This window comes from Musca domestica, unplaced genomic scaffold (genome assembly GCF_030504385.1).
Source record: "Musca domestica strain aabys unplaced genomic scaffold, Musca_domestica.polishedcontigs.V.1.1 47, whole genome shotgun sequence".
Taxonomy (NCBI): domain Eukaryota; kingdom Metazoa; phylum Arthropoda; class Insecta; order Diptera; family Muscidae; genus Musca; species Musca domestica.
This window is the reverse complement of record NW_026712338.1, coordinates 1,049,313-1,070,027: the sequence shown is the minus strand read 5'-3', so window position 1 is coordinate 1,070,027 and position 20,715 is coordinate 1,049,313. Positions and strand designations below refer to the sequence as shown.

The 20,715-nt window shown below is 36.4% G+C and overlaps 2 protein-coding genes across 2 annotated transcripts; both read right to left on the bottom strand.

The window, feature by feature from the left end:
* Positions 1 to 4,177: 4,177 nt before the first annotated feature.
* Positions 4,178 to 5,794, bottom strand: LOC131804678 (fibrous sheath CABYR-binding protein-like). Its single transcript, XM_059127736.1, has one exon. The coding sequence runs from the start codon at positions 4,915 to 4,917 to the stop codon at positions 4,225 to 4,227; it is 693 nt and encodes a 230-aa protein (XP_058983719.1). The 5' UTR covers positions 4,918 to 5,794; the 3' UTR covers positions 4,178 to 4,224.
* A 9,767-nt stretch (positions 5,795 to 15,561) lies between these two features.
* On the bottom strand, positions 15,562 to 17,064 carry LOC131804645 (uncharacterized). Its single transcript, XM_059127702.1, has 3 exons — positions 16,358 to 17,064; positions 16,007 to 16,291; positions 15,562 to 15,938 (listed from the first exon to the last, which is right to left on the bottom strand). The coding sequence occupies exons 1-3, from the start codon at positions 16,421 to 16,423 to the stop codon at positions 15,726 to 15,728; spliced, it is 564 nt and encodes a 187-aa protein (XP_058983685.1). The 5' UTR covers positions 16,424 to 17,064; the 3' UTR covers positions 15,562 to 15,725.
* Between the last annotated feature and the right edge of the window lie 3,651 nt (positions 17,065 to 20,715).

Sequence of the window (20,715 nt, the reverse complement as noted above, 5' to 3'; positions counted from 1 at the left end):
ATGGAGAATTAATTCTGACGTATACATTACAGTGTGAAGCATAAAGTATACGACCTCTCAAAGATTTAAGAGGGCAGGGCACACAGATAGGCTTTTCAAAATCCATTCTGAAGCAATTGACGGTGATATGAAAAAATGAGGATTAAAGTCAGGGTAGTGAAAAATAAATTTTTGGAATGAAAGTCTTTGGTGAATATAGGGAGACCCCCCAGCACCCAAAAGTCAGATGCGCCAATGGACTATCTTTTGAGAAATTGCGTGATGATTTTCTTTTGCTGGTGTACGGTTTACTTGATGAAATGTATGTTTAGGTATATCTGTTTCCGGCTTTGAATGTAAAATTCTGAGATGGCCTATTTTCAGTTAAATCTATCTAATATACAATATTCGTCGCAGTATGTATGGGATAGCATACATCAAACTCTGAACTGAACCCGGAATTTGTATTACAAACGATAAGACCTGATAATGGGTCTTTAGGAAAATTTGGACAAGTTCCTTACAGAATTCTGGTTTCAGTGTTTTGTAAATATTTCAAGGGTGATTTTTATGCCCTCCACCTTGAAAAGGATGGTATATTGGCTTTGTCATTCCTAAATATTCGTCGTAGACCCCATAAAGAAATTGCGTGATGATGATGAAAAAACTACAACCAACTTCAGACTGCTGTCATTTCTAAGCCAATCGTCCTACAGCTGTTAAAATTATTCCAGTGACAGCTCATTATATTGTTTACAAACGTACAAAAGCATTTTGGTGAGAATTTTCCAGAAAAAAAAGGTTATTCGTAATGGAATTCAAGCGTGAAAGTGTGATTTCTTTATATTTGGCTGGAAAACCACTAGTGGCTATCGTTAGAGCACTCCAGCATTTAAATGCGAATAAATCTTTTGTGTCTCGTACCATCGCTCGTTGCCGTGTTACTGGTAGCGTGGCCCGACGTCAAGGAAGTGGACGGAAGAAAGCAGCAACATCAGCAGAAAAGGTTCGAAAAGTAAAGAAGCGACTTGATCGAAACCCGCGACGCGGTGGCTGAACATATTGCAATATCACATTTGGCAAAATGAGCCATTGAAATTCCAAAAAGTGCTGTAAGTTCTTGCAACATAAAGAAAATAGACTCAAAAGAGCTAAAGACTTGCTTCACTTGGCCGAAAGTGTTGAACTGCCGAATTTGGGTTTCTCCGATAAGAAAACATTCGTCGTCCAGCAATTTGTAAACAAACGAAATGATCGTGTTTACTTGCCAAAGAGGTCAGCTGAAAATGTGCACCTTAGGTTGGCCACCAGAACTTAAGCGCCGGCCATGGTGATGGCTTGGGCCGCCATAACGGCATCAGAATAAATGCTGCATATTATCGCCTAAATATTCTGGAGGGTGTATTAAAGCCTTGGGCACGCAAACATTTCGGGCGCAGACCTTGGACATTCCAACAGGACTCAGCACGCACCACCCAAGAATGGTTACAAAATGAGGTTCCTCGCTTCATTTCCAGCGCACACTGACCACCAAAATCTCCGGATACCAATCCGTATTTGGGAAAGCCAGTTTGGCACTAAAAAATACCAAAGTGTCGATCACCTCAAGCAAGCGCTTCGTCAGGAATGCTGTTAAAATTATGACTTGTGTTTGTTGCAGTGTTTTTATCTCACCCTGTATATTCATGATCAGCATAAAATTCTAAGTGATTTTAAAAATGTCTGTCCGTCTGTTGGAATCATAATACAGCCCACAAGATTTGATTTGGAGCTTCAAAATTCAGCACAACAATTTGTATTGCGGGTAGGATGATTGGTATTAAAAATGAGATATATGGGTCCACGTTTTGGATATAGCCGCCATATAACGACCGATATTAGGCATTTTCATGATTTTCGCCACATTTTTTCATGAATTTATCCAAAAATTTGTATTTGTGGGTCAGAATGGGTTCTACTTTCGGTGGCGAAAAATTGTGTGTATAGGTCCAATTTGCTGTACAGCCCCCCATACAACGGTACCTACGGATATTCGGAATTTTGATGATTTTCGCCACATTTTTTTTATGGATTTGTCAAAAAATTGGTATTTGTGGGTCACAATGGGTTCTACTTTCCGTGGCGAAATATTGTGTGTATAGATCCAATTTGCTGTACAGCTCCCATATAACGGTACCTCCGGATATTCGGTATTTTGATGATTTTCGCCATATTTTTTCACGGATTTGTCTAAAAATTGGTATTTGTTGGTCATAGTGGGTTCTAGCTCTGGCGGCTCAACATTGAATATTTAGGTCCACGTTTTCCTATAGCGCACACATAATTATAACCACCAATACTTGGTATTTTGATTGATAGTCAAGATCGGGCATTGTCATGACAGGTTTCGGTTTTTGCTTCTCATCCTCGCAAAGATGACGATAATTGGTGTTGCTTCCCATTATGACTCTTGTCACAATTTCGCACTCTATATGGTTAAATGACGCCAGGGATAATGTCTACATTTAGGTTTGTTTTGCCAGACTTGTTTGGCCATATCTGTGACCTGTAATCTGTTATCTCATTTTCCGCAATGTTAATGTGGTAAGTGCAGGTTTCCATTGAAATCAGATGGCTATTGTGGATTTTCTTTATGTATATAAAACGATTTGGGCGCCATCTACCTAGCTAGCCTATGCTTAATCTGTTTGTTCGGATATTTCGGCATGATTGAAGAGCAATTTATCCTTTTCGTTTGCCTTACTTAGTTTTTCTTAAGGACACCTTTCCCAAGCGAATAGAACGAGCAGTCACTGATTGGGATTGGGATATTTTGCAAAATTAATTTCGCATAAAGTCCAATAAAGAAGATAGCAATTTGCCTCTCATCATAAAGACCATAAATACTAATTATGTCCCTTTTGTTTTTAAATTTCCTGATTCTTCGCCCCGATACCCCCGATATTCGGTATTTTGATGATTTTAGCCACATTTTTCAATGGAATTGTCTGAAAATCCATACAAGTAGTTCCTTGTGGGTACTTTATATCTCAGCAGAGAATTATCTATATAGGTCCACAATATCGTATAGCCCCCATATAACGGTACCCCCACGGTATTCGGTATTTTGATGATTTTAGCCACATTTTTCAATGGAATTGTCTGAAATTCCACAAAAGGAGTCCCTTGTGGACATTTTACCCCTTCAAAGAGAATTGTCTATATAGGACCACGATATCGTATATCCCCCATATAACTGTACCCCCGATATTCGGTGTTTTGATGATGTTAGCCACACTTTTCAATGGAATTGTCTAAAATCCCCACAAGTAGTTCCTTGTGAGTACTTCACCCCCTGAGAGAGAATTGTCTATACAGGTCCACGATATCGTATATCCCCCATATAACGGTACCCCCCGATATTCGGTATTTTTATGATTTTACCCACATTTTTCATCGGAATTGTCTGAAAATCCACACAAGGAGTTCCTTGTGGGTACTTTATACCTCGGCAGAGAATTATCTATATAGGTCCACGATATCGTACAGCCCTCATATAACGGTACCCCCGATATTCGGTATTTTGATGTTTTTAGCCATATTTTTCAACGGAATGGTCACAAGGGGTTCTTTGTACCCAAGGGGTTCTTTGTGAGCACTTTACCCCCCGACAGAGAATTCTCTATATAGGTTAATGATAACGTATAGCTCCAATATAACGATACCCCGCCATATTCGGTATTTTGAAAATCGACACAAGGAGTTCCTTGTGAGTACTTTACACGCAGACATAGATTTGTCTTTATAGGTCCACAATATCGTATATCCCCACATATCGGCACCTTCTTATATTAGATATTTTAAAGATTTTAAAAGAATTTTTAATGGACTTTATTTTTTTTTTTTGAAAATTTTCTAATTCGTTCCAAATGGTGGAGGGTATTCAAAGTTCGGCCCGGCCGAACTTACTGCTTTTTTACTTGTTTTCTTTTACGAAGAAGCCAGCCAATGACTAAAGCTAGTCAAAAAAGCGTTTGATGGATTCTCACTTTAAGACTTTGGAGAAAATCAATACAATACTTTTGTCCTCTTAAATGAGTTACCCTGTATAACAGAAATATGATATTTTTTTAATATTGTAATTTTATACAAACACTTCATTTTTATTGAAAATAAGCGGGTTTATTCCACTTTCGAATAAAGAAAACAACAGAAAACAATAAAAAATATCCCTAAGTACATGTCAATGCAAGGAAACTCTGGTCCTTACAATCTTTGGTATCTGGTTGTGTAAACAATGGCACTGGGTTGACGGATCTTAGCCACTCTCAAACGGGCTGGTACCGATGTGGGTGGTTGACGTCTTTGGGGGAAACGTTGATAGACCAGACGGGCGGGTTTCTGATCAAAAGTAGTGGAAACGGCAATGACGGAACCGTCGTCACTAAGTAAAACTTCTTCCTCTACTTCATCAACATCTTCAGCTTCAGCTTCTGCTTCTTCTTCCAACTCTTCTTCGACAGGAACTACTTCTTCTGTTTCCTGGGGAAATTCTTCAGCAACCTCGGTGGTGGATGTTGTTTCAGTTTCTGGTGGACCATAAACTGCGTCGGGCTGAGGTTCTTCGGGTTGTTGTTGGGGTTCAACTGCTTCTGGTGGACCATAAACTTCATCGGGTTGGGGTTCAGTTGCTTCTGGTGGGCCATAAACTTCATCGGGCTGTGGCTCAGGTGCTTCTGGTGGACCATAAACTTCATCGGGTGTTTGGGTCTCGGTAGGCAATTCAAATGGTACTTCAGGTGTAACCCCGGCTGGTGGATAACCGGTGGGTGCTGGTGTTGGTGGTGCCACTTCTTGGCGTGCTGACACCCGTCTTCTTAGAGGTTTTTGACGTATGGGATCAGCGGCTGCACATCCGATTGCCACAGCAAGAAAAACAATCAAAAATTTCTTCAACATTTTTTTTTTAAATTTTTTTTTCAAAATACCCGGAAACAAGAGTTAAGGATGTTTTCCGTTTTCTGTTCGATTGATAAGTACACTGATATCCGACAGATATTCTGTTCTTATATACAAACTGGCGGAAGTTCTTTTCCGGCTGTTATTTTATGACAGTTCTTATGGAGAATTTTAATTTACGAGCCTCGGCAATAGGTTTGTGGAGCAAATGTTATTGAAATACTTCTTCCTACTTGGGACTGAACATGTGTTAGTTTGTCGTACATGAGTGGTGGGAATTTTCAAAGTTCTTGAACCCATGCATTGACTTGGGCCTAGTTTCAGTGAAGCCAGCATTTATTTGGCTTTGTTTTTGCTTGAGGTTCGATGTCTGACAACGTTGGCTCATGTCGTTGGTATATCTATTGGCCTACGCAGCAGCACGTGAGACTTTTTTCAATGTGCATTGACCGCGTCTCCCTGCCTCCTCGCATCATACCGTGGACGCCACACATTATTGTTGTTATTGTTGGTATTATAATTCAAAGCATAATCGCTGAAATTTAAAAGTGTAATAATGGGTTTCCAACCTTGCGACACTGTTTTTTTTTTTCTTGTTTTTTGGTCGCTGGTGGATAAGTTCAATAATGCTCACCGTATACGTCAATAATCGATGATTATGTACAAGTTCGAGCAATAAATTGAAGAAATATTAATGGACACGTACAAACAAAATATATATATTATGTGGGTAGATATTACTTTGTATTAGCTAGTTGTGCACACCGAATTGTGGAAGAGACCGGCAAATTGGGGTTACTCTAAGAGAAATACAAATTGAAAAAGAGCTCTATACAAATTGCAAAGAGAATTTTTATTTGAAGGTCAATCGCTGCATTTTGTGTCATACCGTCAAAGAAATATTCTTGATATGTTCAAAAACCAAGAACAACGAATTTGAGTGGCTGGCCTGTCACTTGCTTAAATTGTGTTCGACTTGGATATTTTCCAAGAAGGACAGGCAAATGACTGAAGTTGATAGATTTAAATGATTTGTGGAAAATATTCAAGAATAAAAGACTTGGTTTAAGTGTATGATGTAGGTAGGTACAGAAGTACATTTTTATACCCTCAGCATTTGGCTACAGAGGGTATATATCATTTGATACGGTCAAAACGTGCCTAGTCGTTTTAGACCTTAGGTCTCTTTGGACCAAATCCGTTTCAGAACATTTGGAGTCGATCTAGCGATGTCCGTCCGTCTGTCTGGCTGGCTGGTGCGCACGATAACTCTCGAAGGGAGTATCCGATTTGGTCCAAACTTAGTACATCGTAATATCTTTGTCAAACTTAAATGGAGTTCGGAGATGGGCAATATCGGTCCACTCCTTCTGGTACCTCCCCCACAAAAGGTAAAAAAAAAATATTCTTTGCACAGAAAGAGAAAAGATAATCCGATTTTGCTTCAACTTTGCAAATCCTAATATTTGCGTCAGTACTCTGCCAGGTGTGAAAATGGACAATATCGGTCCACTCCATCAAGTACCTCCCCCACAAATGGTCAAAATTTTGAATAATTACAACTCTCATAAAATGTGATGTAAGAGTCCGATTGTCTTCAAATTTCACATATCCCAATATTTATATTAACCCAAAGTCTGGTGTTAAGATGAGTAATATCGGTCCACTACTTCTGGTACCTCCCCCACAAAAGGCCGAAATTTGCAAAAAATATATTTTTTGCACAGAAAGAGAAGGGATAATCAGATTTTTCTCCAGCTTTGCAAATCCTAATATCAGTTCTATATTAGGTGTAAAAATGGACAATATCGGTTCACTCCTACAAGTACCTCCCCCACAAATGGTCAAAATTTTGAAGAGTTACAACTCTCATAAAATGTGATGTAAGAGTCCCATTGTCTTCAAATGTCGGACATCCCAATATTTATATTAACCCAAGCTCTGGTGTTGAGATGGAATATATCCGTTCACTCCTTTTTTGCACAGAAAGAGAAACGATGATCCGATTTTGCTCCAACTTTGCAAGTCGTAATATTTGCATCAGTGCTAGGTCTGGTGCGAATATGGACAACATTGGCTCACTCCTTCAAGTACCTCCCCCACAAATGGTCAAAATTTTGAATAAAATGTGATGTAATAGTCCGATTGTCTTCAAATTTCACACATCCCAATCATTTTATTAGCCCAAGGTCTGGTGTAAAGATGGAGTATATCGGTCCACTTCTTCTGGTACCTCACCCACAAATGGTCGAAATTTTAAAAATATATATTTTATGCACAGAATGGGAAGCAATAATCTAATTTTGGAAAACATAACGATCAAAGGAAGCGAAATCCAACTCTCTTCAAATTTCACACATACAAGCATTTTTGCTAACACCAGATCTGTTGTGAAGATGCTATGTATCTGCGAACAACTGCTGGTACCTCACCCACAAAGGGACTCAATTTTCAATATTTTTATCTGTCATAAATTGCGAAACGACTCAGCGATTCTTTACAATTGATTTATCTATCTGCTATTATAATATTTATATCATAATTATTTAGGTCCGATACGAAATGAACAATATTGACACATTCTTTCAAAACCCCACTCCATAGAGGGTGAAGAGGGCTGAGGGTATACATCTGTCGGCAAAACCGACCGAAAAAATGGGTTTGGTGTTCTGAAACAAGGTCTTAGTCTTTGTATGACAAATGGGAAAGAAACCCCCCAACTTCATAGCTTTTGTTTTTATACCCTCCACCATAGTATGGAGGGTATATTAAGTTTGTCAATCCGTTTGTAACAACACGAAATATACATTATAGACCACACAGTATAAAAACAAAAGCTATTAAGTTGGGGGGTATATATATATATATATATATATATATATATATATATATATATATATATATATATATATATATATATATTGGTCAGCATAAAATTCTATGTCCATTAAGCGATGTCCGTCCGTCTATCTACCTGTGGAAATCACTCTAGCTTCCGAACAAAATGAAATAGGTTGGTAAAATTTTACTCAAATGTATATTATATCTGCAGAACTATTGGTATTGAAAATGGACAATGATGACATTATTCACCGTTTTTTTTTTTTAAATTTGAATATTTGTAAGGGCTTATGACAAAAGTTGCCTATGTAGGTCCACGTCGTCGTATATTCGGTATTTTTAAGATTTGAAAGGGATTTTAAACGGATTTTATTTTTTTTAATTGCTATTTTATTTTCAAATGGTGGAGCGAGTTTAACTGAAAACAAGTAATTGGCCAAAGGCGACAGCCGATCGTGGGATACTCTACAACTCTATAGATTACGGTAAAGTTTCTGTAGATCTGAAACCCTTTGGCCTGGATATTGGGATACATAAATGAACTACTTAAAATATCATTCTTCTTTGCTTCTTAAGTCGTTACAAAGAATGTAATAAATTCCTGCTTTAATATCATTAATGGCATCATTGCACTACTCCGTTCGAACATGAGCAGAACCACCATACAATGGAAAATTCTGGGAATTTTAATTATATTTACACATTGTTCGTGCCTTTGGAAATCCGAAAAAAACATTTGAAAATTAGGGTTAAAGTGTATATTTTGCTAGAGCCACATATAAAACAAATGCACTTTTTATGGGGAATTTATGAGAATTAAAATATACCAAACTTCGTATTCTACTAAATTTGACGAGGGCATTTGGGTCTGAAACGATATTCATCCATTTTTAGGCACAATAAACATGGGAGTTATATCCCAATCTGAACCGATCTCTATAAAACTAAGCAGAGGTATTTCTATTCTGAATCAAATACATGACACTAAATATCGTTGTTGTGGGGAGTACAGGGTGAGATAAAAAACTGCAACGAAGTCAAACGCCATAATTTTTACATTTTTTTAATTTTATTGAATGAAAGAAAAAAATGTCGGAAATATCATCCAGTTTTAGAATAATTTTAGATTTGTTTGAATTGATCGCCTTTGGCAGGAATTATGGCCTTCAAACGGCATTTTGTTTTTTTACAAACTGCTGGACAACGAATGTTTTCTCATCGGAGAAAACCAAATTCGGCAGTTCACCACTTTCGGCCAAGGGAAGCAACTCTTTAGCCCTTTTGAGACTATTTTCTTTCTGTTGCGGTGTAAGTTTAGGTTAAGATAGAAGTACTACTGAACTTAAGGAAAATAATTTTAAATAAAAACAAGTAAAAAAACATTAAGTTCGGCCGGGCCAAACTTTTAATACCCTCCACCTTAGGGTAAAAGAAACATTGGAAAAAATGTGGCAAAAACCATTAAAATGCCGAATATCGGGAGGTACCGTTATATGGGGGCTACACCAAAACGTGGACCTATAATTACAATGTTTCGTCACACGAACTAGAATCCATTATGACCCACAAATACCAATTTTTAGACAAATCAGTGAAAAAATGTGGCAAAAATCATCAAATTACCGAATATCGGGAGGTACCGTTATATGGGGGCTATACCAAATCATGGACCCATACATGCAATGTTTCGCCACGGGAGCTGGAAACCATTATGACCCACAAATACCAATTTTTAGACAAATCCGTGAAAAAATGTGACAAAAAAAACTAAAATACCGAATATCCGGAGGTACCGTTATATGGGGGCTATACCACAACGTGGACCTATACATTCAATGTTTTGCCACACGCTCAGGGACCCGTTATGACCTACAAATACCAATTTCCAGACAAATCCGTGAAAAATGTGGCATAAATCATCAAAATACCGAATATCGGGAGGTACCGTTATATGGGGACTATACCAGAACGTGGACCGATATATCTCATTTTCAATACTAACCATCCTAGATACAATGCAAATAGCTCTGCTAAATTTTGGCGCTCTACGTCAAATAATGTGGGCTGCATCGTGATTTCAACAGGCAGACGGACATCGTTAAATCGACTTAGAATTTTATGCTGATTATGAATATATATACTTTATGGGGTCTAAGACGAATATTTAAGGATGTTACAAACGGAATGACAAAGTTAATATACCCTCCTTTCCAAGGTGGAAGGTATAATTAGAATTGAAACTACATCCAAAGAATAAGGTTGTTCTTTCTTTTCTCATCTCCGAATAGAGAATAGATTTGACAATCGAAGAGGGAGATTGGATTCTATTCTCAAACATTGATCCTTCAAGCCGGATCGAGAATTAAATCAACAGCCAAACCATTCGGTTGTATTGCTTTCTTATCTCCGAATAGAGAATAGAGTTGACAATCGAAGAGGAATATTACGAATTACAAAATAAGTTCTCAAATTACAAGTGGAATTCTTGAATTGTAATTGCAATTTTTTCATCCCTTTTGCGATCATCTCCCCCCACAATAGGCTTGACCTAGCCCTAACTCCATGTGAAATATCGTAGGGATTGGTCTAGAACTGCGACATGTACAGTGGTTACAAAATAACATCGACAGACGGACGATGTCGTGGGTCTTGGTCCAATATTTCGAGATGGGGGTTTTCTTTTGCATTCACATTCGTATCGTCATGCAGAAACGGGCCCATAATCCACAAATAGAATTATTTATTAATCATCACTGAAGAAAAACAGTAAATTAACTTCTTTCACTTTATATCAGATAATTTTTGGAGAATGTTGAAATGTGTGAAGGGAAGTATTCCATTTTCACACTTCATCTAATACCGATAAAAATATTTGGATGTGCGAATGAGACAAATATATACTAAGTTTGAAAAGAATCACTGACTGTATCGCGAGTTGTGCGAAATAAAATTGTGGCTCTTTACGGAGGAGTTACCAGAAGGAGTGGGTTAATATATTCCATCTTCACACCTGAACCTGTGTTGGAAGAAATTTGAAGAAAATCGGTTGCTTATTTCTCATTTTATGGGAGTCATAGTTATTCAAAAATGTTGATCGGTTATTAGGGAGATATCAGAAGGAGTGGACCAGTATCTACCATCTTCATACCAGATCTTGTGTTAGTTGAATGTGTGAAGTTTAGAAAGTGTGAGATGTTTATTTCGTATTATTCGAGTGTTTTGTTTATTCAAAATTTTGACCTCTTTGTGGGGGAGGTACTATAAGGAGTAGTCTGTTCTATCCGTATCTTATACCAAATCTTGTGTTGGGAAAAATATTGAAATGTGTGAAATCTGAAGACAGTCGGGCTCTTGTTAAACATTTTATAGAGTTACAATAGATCAAAATTTTTGCCCTTTGTTGGGGAGGTACTTGATGGAGGTGGCCTTTAATTTCCATTTTCATTTCTGACTTAGCACAAATACAAACATTAGGATTTGCAAAGTTTGAAAAAATTGTTCTTGTTTTATTTCCTGTCCTTGTTTTATTTTCGGTAAAAATTTTGACCTTTTAAGGGGGATGATGGTTTAGGTTTTCTAAAAATGAAAAGTTGTAAACGTTATATACCAGTATAAAAAGAAGGAAAGGTATGAAACCTCATAAAACGGTTCCTCCCGATATTCGGTATTTTGATGATTTATACCACATTTTTTCACGGCTTTGTCTGAAATTCGGTATTTGTAGGTCATAACGGGTCCCTGTGCGTGTGGCAAAACATTGCATGTATAGGTCCACGTTTTGGTATAGCCCCCATATAAAGGTACCTCCCGATATTCGGTATTTTAGTTTTTTTTTTGCCACATTTTTTCACTGATTTGTCTAAAAATTGGTATTTGTGGGTCATAATGGGTCCAAGTTCGTGTGGCGAAACATTGTATGTATAGGTCCACGTTTTGATATAGTCCCCTCCCAATATTCGATATTTTGATGATTTTTGGCACTTTTTTCAAGAATTTCTCTGAAAATTGGTAGTTGTAGATAATAATGGGTCCCAGTTCGTGTGGTGAGTCATTGTAACTACAGGTCCACGTTTTGGTATAGCCCCCATATAACGGTACCTCCCGATATTCGGTAATTTGATGATTTTTACCACATTTTTTCACGGATTTGTCTGAAAATTGGTATTTGTAGGTCATAATGAAGAAACATTGTATGTGTAGGTCCACGGTACCTCCCGATATTTGCCATTTTATTGGTTTTTACCACATTTCTTCTAATGCTTCCTTTACCCTAAGGTGGAGGGAATTAAAGTTTGGCCCGGTCGAACTTAATGTTTTTTTACTTGTTGTTCTATGAAAATATGAAATTTATTTCCTAGTATTTCCTTTATAAAATTCTTTATTTGACATTTGTTGCCTTTATTAAAGTTTTCATTTAAGATTTTCATAGAACAAGAATTGAGCACCCGCGTTTTGTTGTTGCGAAATGACGAAGTTAAGTTTTTCATTATGTTTGTAACGCCTCGAAATATACATTTTTGACCCTACAAAGTATATGTATAAGTTCGATACTTTGGTTACGCCAAGGAATTTTTTCGATACATTGTCCTCCCTTCCCCAGCATTCCAATTAATTACATTAATTGGCCTCTCAGTCGAGATCAATGGGAAAACTTCTGTGCCTCACTTTTAGGAGCCACTTTCGCTTAGCTCAGATTGTGAGGGAGAGCTTACGCTCTCTACTGCATTTTCTCCTAAAAGTCATATTCGCTCAGTTCGGATGCAGAGAGGCATTTTCCAATGCTGCGGTCATAGATGCTGGTCACAACCTTGTGCCGTTATTGTGCTCATCTGCATCGACACTTGTTCTTTCGCTATTGTTGATATCGCACGCAAAGGTAAAGTCTAGTTTCGTCTGAAACTCACACACTTTACAAATAAACCATTAAAAATACAAATACACAAAACTGCATAATCCTTGTTTTTATTCTCTTAACTTTTGGGTTTATTTGTACCGGTATCACGCCATTGCACAGTGGTCGCTGCCATTGGCCAAAATTCAAAAAATTAAAATCAGATATTTATTATCAAATGTGTACACATGAACTCTTAAGAGGTTAAGCTTTTTAGAAAACATAATAATCTTGGCTTCATTCTAACGGCCCACTTCGAGAATAGCATCAAAAAAGAGGAAATGCAGTTAGTTGCTTTTTTCAGTGGGATCAGTGAAAAAGTGGAGTAAAAAAAGAGCTGTATTACAAAATTAAATACATTTTAAATAGACAAATCTTGGTATAATTATTGACAAGCAAGTTATTGACTTATTTTTAGTGCAGTAATTTGTGTGTTTAGTAGTTGGGTATAATATAGACGATGTGAGTATTCTAAGTTGCCTTTAAGATTAATTTTGAAAATAAAATTGGATTTCAGTTAAAGTTTTAATTGTTTTCCCCCCTGAATCCTCCAATGTGATTTTTTTTCACGCCATTAGTAATGGTCCTAAGATTCTTGAAGTGCTAATTTAACTTTCAGATTTTGTCAGATTTGTATGTTATGCCCAATATACTGAAGTGACTTCGCTGCAATTTTGTCAATTCTATGGTGCTAATGACATAGAATATGTTTTTGTTGTTTGGATTGATAAAGATGTAAATGAGAGGTGTTCAATATTGTTACAAGGATTGACTTCCGGATGCCATATTAATGTCGAAAAATTTAAGGACTTTACACTGGAAACTGGTAAAGAGTTAAAAAATAGATACCCATGATACTATCTTACACCCACAGTTCATAAAATTTTAATACATGCTCCCGACTCTATAAAATATGTCATTGTATCGATTGGAGAATTATAGGGAGGCCACGAAGTCTGCCAACAAATATATACAAAAGTTTCGACTAAATCATACCTGAAAAAATGCTCGTGTTTCAACAAACACAGATCTTATTAACCATTTTCTTCTGAGCTCTGACCCTTTTATAACGGGACAGCGAACGTTACCAAACAATAAAATATATTATTAAAATCTGCATTCGATTTACTTGAATAACACTGAAATTTATATATATCCATTAGTAACTTTGATTTAATTTTATTTTGATTTGTTTATTTTGTTTACAAAAACATTGTCTATTTTGTTTACAAAAAATAATCAAATTTGGAATTGATTTGTATAAAAATACTTATTTTTTTGGAGGTACCTTTACAGAGGGACTCTACCTGAAGGCAGGCCGTTCCAAATAATTTTCAGTAATAGTACGTTTATATATATGAGGGTTAACCCACTGGATTTGGATTTAAATTGTCATATCCATTACTTTAACTTCAAATAAATCCTCTCAAAATAGGTTAACCGTACAAAAACTTCTAACGTAAACATGGCATAAGACTATTTTTTAGGTCTTTAGAACGTAAAATGTCAAATAACAGAACAATCTTGTGTAGAAATGTGACGAAAATTGGACAAATAACCCTTATTCGGGAGGTACGTTGTAAGGGGACCATGCCAAAACATGCCTCGACCATATCCATTTTGTCACATTTTTTATTTTTATCCCATCAATGTACCATAACCAAAGATTCATATTGATATCTGCACTGAAAGTATTTTTGGCCGCTGTTCCCATGCGACCTCGACCACTGTGCATTGGTATTACGCCAACAGTATACATAAATTCTTAATCAGCATAAAATTCTATGTCGATTTAACGATGACCGTTAGTCTGTCTGTGGAAATCAGTCTAGCTTCCGAACAAATTGAAGTAGGTTGATAAAATTTTACTCAAATGTGTGTTTCGTCTGCAGAACTATTGGTTTTGAAAATGGGCTACATAGGTCCACGTTGAGGTATAGCCTCCATATAACTGTACGTCCGATATTCAGTATTTTGATGATTTTAGCAACATTATACACCGGAATTGTTTCAAATTTCGTATTTGAAGTTCCCAATGGGTACTTCACTCTATGACAGAAAATTATCTATTCAGGTCCAGGTCTTCGCGTAGCCACTAAATATCGGTACCTTCCTATTTCCGGTATTTTGATGATTTTAGCTACATTATTCTGCGGAATTGTTTCAAATTTCGTATTTGATCTTCGTAATGGGCACTACAGCCTGTGACAGAAAATTGCCTATGCAGGTCCACATCTTCGTATAGAACCTAAAATAACGGTATCTTACTATATTAGGTATTTTAAAAATTTTATACGTCGAAAAAGTCGTACACCTAGGCAAATAAAAAAAGTTTTTAACAGAAACACGGTGATTGAATGTTTGCCTCTATGGATATTACCCATCTCCGAACTCGATCTAAGTTTGATAATAATATTACAAGGTACCATGTTTGGACCAAATAGGACACTGCCTTAGAGGACGGACGATATAATTTTTTCCACACAATTCCAATAAAGGGTAAATACGAAGATGTGCTATATAGATTCACATAGCACCCATATAATGGGTTCGGCCAACTTAAACTGTCAGTAGGACACCGTTCGACATTTTCAATATTTTAACCTACAAGTGTAGGCCCACTTTCCTATAAAGCCCCCTTACATTACGTGACCGTCTGATATTCGCTGTTTTGAAAGATTTAAAAACATTTTCTATCGATTTGCAATTAACAATTTTGTTTGGCTAAATTTGGGCAATTACTGAATTTCTATGAATCTCACTCACTATGTAAGGTAAATCAACTTTGCCATTCCGTTTGTAACTTCTTACTTAATATCCAAACATTTTTGATCAGTTTAAAATTCTCGGTCTATTTAGTGACATATGTCTCTCTACGTTATTATATGTAATTACGCTATTACCAAAAATAATTTAATTGAAAAATTATAGTTTATTTCAAATATTAATTTAAATTTTTCTCGACAAAAATTATAAAAAATATTGATTATTGTTTAAAAATTGATGCAAATATATATGGAAAATGTAAAAAAAGTAGAAAAAATTACAGATATTTCATATTAAAAATATAATACTTTTAATAGAATAATTTCAATTTGTTTGCCTTCAAGGCACCGCCGATGCATTTGTTGATTTGGGCAGCAGCTTCGCAAGGATGATTGGTGCTAATCAAGTTGTTGCAGTTGTTGGCCGTGGCCACTGCCACCGAAATAACCAATTCATTGTTCTGTGAGACACTGCCGGCAATTCGGGCAATGGTATCTACAGACAACCGGTTGTTTTTGTCCATCTAAAAGACAGCAAAAACGGTTACTAAACCTCATCATCAAATGAAAGGAAGTTATGTGAGTATTTTACCAAATTAACTTTTCTCAGGATGCAAGCCATCAAACACTTTTCTTGTGGCGTGGGATTCTCCTCGTACAGCAGTGTCTTGTCATTTACGGATGAACCAAAACCCAATTCTTTGGCACAGTCTTTCTTGGTGTTGGTCAGAAGATCCTGCAAATCTTGTATGGCCTGGGGAATTTGACGCTTTGAACGGGTATAGCTGCTATCATGTATGCCGTTAGCCATGGGACTGGCCAAGGGTTTGCGCTGGCCCTTATATTCAGTCACACTGTTGGCGTAATAATTTTTAAGCTGTAATCGGAAAAAATTGTTTAGAATTTTTATTTAGTTTTTAGCCTTAGTTGTTGTTTTACTTACGCTCTTGCTGTGAGCCAAGTTTATGTAGGCAAAAGCGAAGAAAATAACCGTTGCAGCGAATTTCATATTGGCGGAGCAATAATGCAAGTGCAAGTTGTTGAGAGTTGAATAGACACTGTGATGTCTTTACCAATGATTCCATGACTTATTTATACTCAAATTTTCTTCGGTTTTATGCTGATGCGGTAGTTTTGATCTCTGCAATTCTGTTGCTACTTTTCTTTTATTCAAGGTTAGACTGTTGCGGTTAAGGTCAATGTGAAGCATCGAATGAATCTGCCTCACGTATTTTAAAATGGGTTTGAACAATAACAATTGCCGTAAAAATTACTCAGTGATCTCTGTTGAGCGAATTAACTCCCTTATTAAAGTTATTGAACGACATTCGATAAAAGTAAGCAGGAAAAAAGCTGCTCGACTTTTAAATTGTTGTTAGCAAATTGTTAATTTCTCTTGAAAAAAAAAATTAGATATATGATAGTAAATTACAATGTACAGTCCTCACTATATGTACTTTTACATTGTGCGACAATATTTTATCTTTTACATAATTAAAGGAAGAAATCTAGTAGATTATGAAAGTTAAGCTAAAACAAGTAAAAAAGCTGTAAGTTTGGCCAGGCCGAACTTTGAATACCCTCCACCATTTGCAACGAATTTGGCAATTCTCAAAAACAATAAAATCCGTTAAAGATTCTGTTAAAATCTTAAAATATTGAATGTCGCTATTATATTAGGGTCTATATGACGACATGGACCTGCATAGGTAACTTTCGTCATAAGCCATTACAATATTCAAATGCGAAACTTAGAAAAAACAATCGGTGAATAATGTAGCTAAAGTCATCCAAATAGCGAATATCGGGAGGAGCTGTTATATGATGGCTATATGAAGACGTGGACCTGTACAGACAATTTTTTGTCATTGGCTGTAGTATCCATTGCGAACTTCAAATATCGAATCTGAAATAGTTCCGGTAAATAATGTCTCTAAAATCATCAAAATACCGAATATAGGGAGGTACAGTTATATGGGGGTTATACGAAGACGTGGACCTGCACAGACAATTTTCTGCCCTAAGCTGAAGTATCCATTACGAACTTCAAATACTAAATTTGAAATAGTTCCGGTAAATAATGTCTCTAAAATCATCTATATACCGAATATCGGGAGGTACCGTTACATGTGGGCTATATGAGGACGTGAACCTGCACAGACAATTTTCTGTCTTAGGCTGAAGTATCCATTACGAACATTAAACACCAAATTTGAAACATTTCCGGTGAATAATGTCGCTTAAATCACCATAATACCGAATATCGGGAGGTACCATTATATGGGGGTACAAGGCCAATATTCAATACCAAAAGTCCTGCAGACATAATATACATTTGAGTAAAATTTTATCAATCTACTTCATTTCGTTCGGAAGCTAGAGTGATTTCAAGAATACACATATACTTTGTGGGGTCTGAAATGTATATTTCGAGGTGTTACAAACGGAATGACAAACTTAATATACCCTCTACACTATGGTGGAGGGATAAAAATGGGACCCCTGTAGTTTTAAATGTATTTCACAATATTTAAGATAGAGCTTTGAAATTTGATGGAGATCTTTGGAGTACATCGAGAATCATGGCTACAGAAAATGGGCCATATCGGTTCAGTTTTTGGAATAGTAAGGAACTCCGTTTTCAAGATTTAACGTGTTAATTTTGCCAAATGTTGACATTTTGTGTTCCTGTTATGTAGAAATGCTATTTACAAAAATATATTGTGAGGGTCTTGCCCTTATTTTCCACTCGGCCATAGATTCTTAGAGTCCTCTAGTCTTAAAAGAGAAATAATTTTGTGGAATATTTTAAATTGCTAAAATCCCGTTTAAAGGTAGTTTTTCCCCAGATTAAAGGAACATTAAGTTCGGTCGGCCGATCTTCGAATACACTCCACCATTTGGAATGAATTTGGAAATTTTCAAAAAATGAAATCCTTAAAAAATTCTGTTTAAATTTTAAAACCAGTAAAGAAAGTCCTAAAGTCGGGCGGGGCCGATTTTATGATACCCTACACCACTTTGCTAATTTAGTTGAGCTCTACGTAACAATTAAAAGTTTTTATGGGAGAATTCAATCATACACGCTAGGATTATAATTATAGTTTAAAATTCAAAGGACTAAATATGAAGAAGCATTTGTATCTCTTAAATTCGGACTTGTATTGCCCATTTGGTACACAATTAATTTGAAATCGGATAAAGATATATATGGGAACTATATCCAAGTTTGAACCGATCTCGATAAAATTTGGCAAAAATAAATATCTGAGCTGTATTTGATATATTTCCCTGAATATCGTTGTTACGGAGTGCATATTACGGCTGTGGGTAACAAATACAATAAATCGGATGAACAATATATATGGGAGCTATAACTATATCTGAACCGATCTTCACCAAATTTGGCATACTACCTTCTAGACTTAGTTCGGTCGTATGTGCCAAATTCCATCCCATTTGGACAAATATTAGACGTTTGGTGCACAATAAATGGTAAATCGGACGAAGATATATATGGGTGCTATATCTCAATTTTGACCGATTATCTCCAATTTCATAGGGTTCGTCCTTGGGCCAAACAAATGATTTGTGCAAAATTTCATCTGGATAGGAAATAAATGGACAGACGGACGGACAGACGGACATGCATAAATCGACTCAGAATGTGATTCTATGCAGATCATGAAAAGAAACTACGTATCTATCTCGTTTCCTTTTGCCTGTTACAAACAAATGCACTAAGACATAATACCCCGACCACCTTGTGGTGTAGGGTATAATGAGGAAAAATATGAAAAAAATGAAAACAACTTGTTCTATATAATTTTGAATGAGTCTGACACGAAGTTTCAGTTCTACCTCCTTGTTGTACCATGGTATAAACGAAGAAATTATCTTCATTTGCCAACTTTTTGCCAAAGAGAAGACTTTAATCGGAAAATACATCTCAAAATAAAACAAGTAAGCAAAGGCTACAGTCGAGCGGGGCCGACCGTTGAATACCCTACAACACTATAATAAACGATACAGTTTATATAGGCGAGATACTTGAAAGAATTCCACAAGATATTGTGACAAATAATAAAAGAAAACCATCAGGTTTCGTTCTCTAATTTTCGAATAATAGCAACTTAAACTAATTTGCTCATTTCCAATTTATTTGTAGATGTTGCACGTAAATGGTCTTCCTAGATCTGGAACCAATATTTCCCAAAGACCTATAATCTCTCAGAAGTGGCAAAAGATTAACATTTATTATTCATTATTCTCGACATGTAAGAGATCTTTCAAGCATATCTTCTTTGATAGACATATATATCGCACATATTTTGCTATATATCCGATTTGTTGGCTGTTAACATCAATCTGAAGATCAGAAGTAACCTTGTCATGGCTTTGTGATTTCGCCGGGATTTAAAATATTCGCGGTTTAATGAAAAATTTTGAATTTTTTCAACACAAAAGATATGCTCTATTTTACCCGCTAAATATTATCCGATGACCACCCAAATTGGTAGGCTTCTTCCCCGCCCTTAACTCTAGCTACATGCGAAATTCCGCGTCGATTGGTCTATAATTGCCACCTGTATAGCTTCTGCAAAATCCGACATTTTTTCAGTATTTGGTCCATTTCAATCCCTAAACATTTGGCGATCATCTCCAAAAGAAATAGGCTTCTATTCTGACCTTAGCCCCACCTTCGTGCTAAATTTCGTAAGGATCGGGCCATAATTGCGACCTGTAGAGTGATTACAAATTAACATGGACAGACGGACAGACGGACAGACGGACGGACGGACATACATAGCTAGATCGACTCAGCTCGGCGAGCTAGGAAGATCCATATATACTTTCCTATGTGGGAAATCAATATTTCGAGGTGTTACATAATTTTTGGCCCAATCAAACTTATAATACCCCCAACACATAGTGTTGTAGGGTATAAAAAGCATGCAACAAAATCTTGAAAACTTTCCCAAAAAATAGTCATTGAAAATTTATATAATTAGTTGAGTCTAAACTTGTATATGTCTATGAAACTTTGAATTTATTTGTATATGTCTATGAAACTATGAATCTTGTGTAGAAATGTGACGAAAATTGGACAAATAACCCTTATTCGGGAGGTACGTTGTAAGGGGACCATGCCAAAACATGCCTCGACCATATCCATTTTGTCACATTTTTTATTTTTATCCCATCAATGTACCATAACCAAAGATTCATATTGATATCTGCACTGAAAGTATTTTTGGCCGCTGTTCCCATGCGACCTCGACCACTGTGCATTGGTATTAC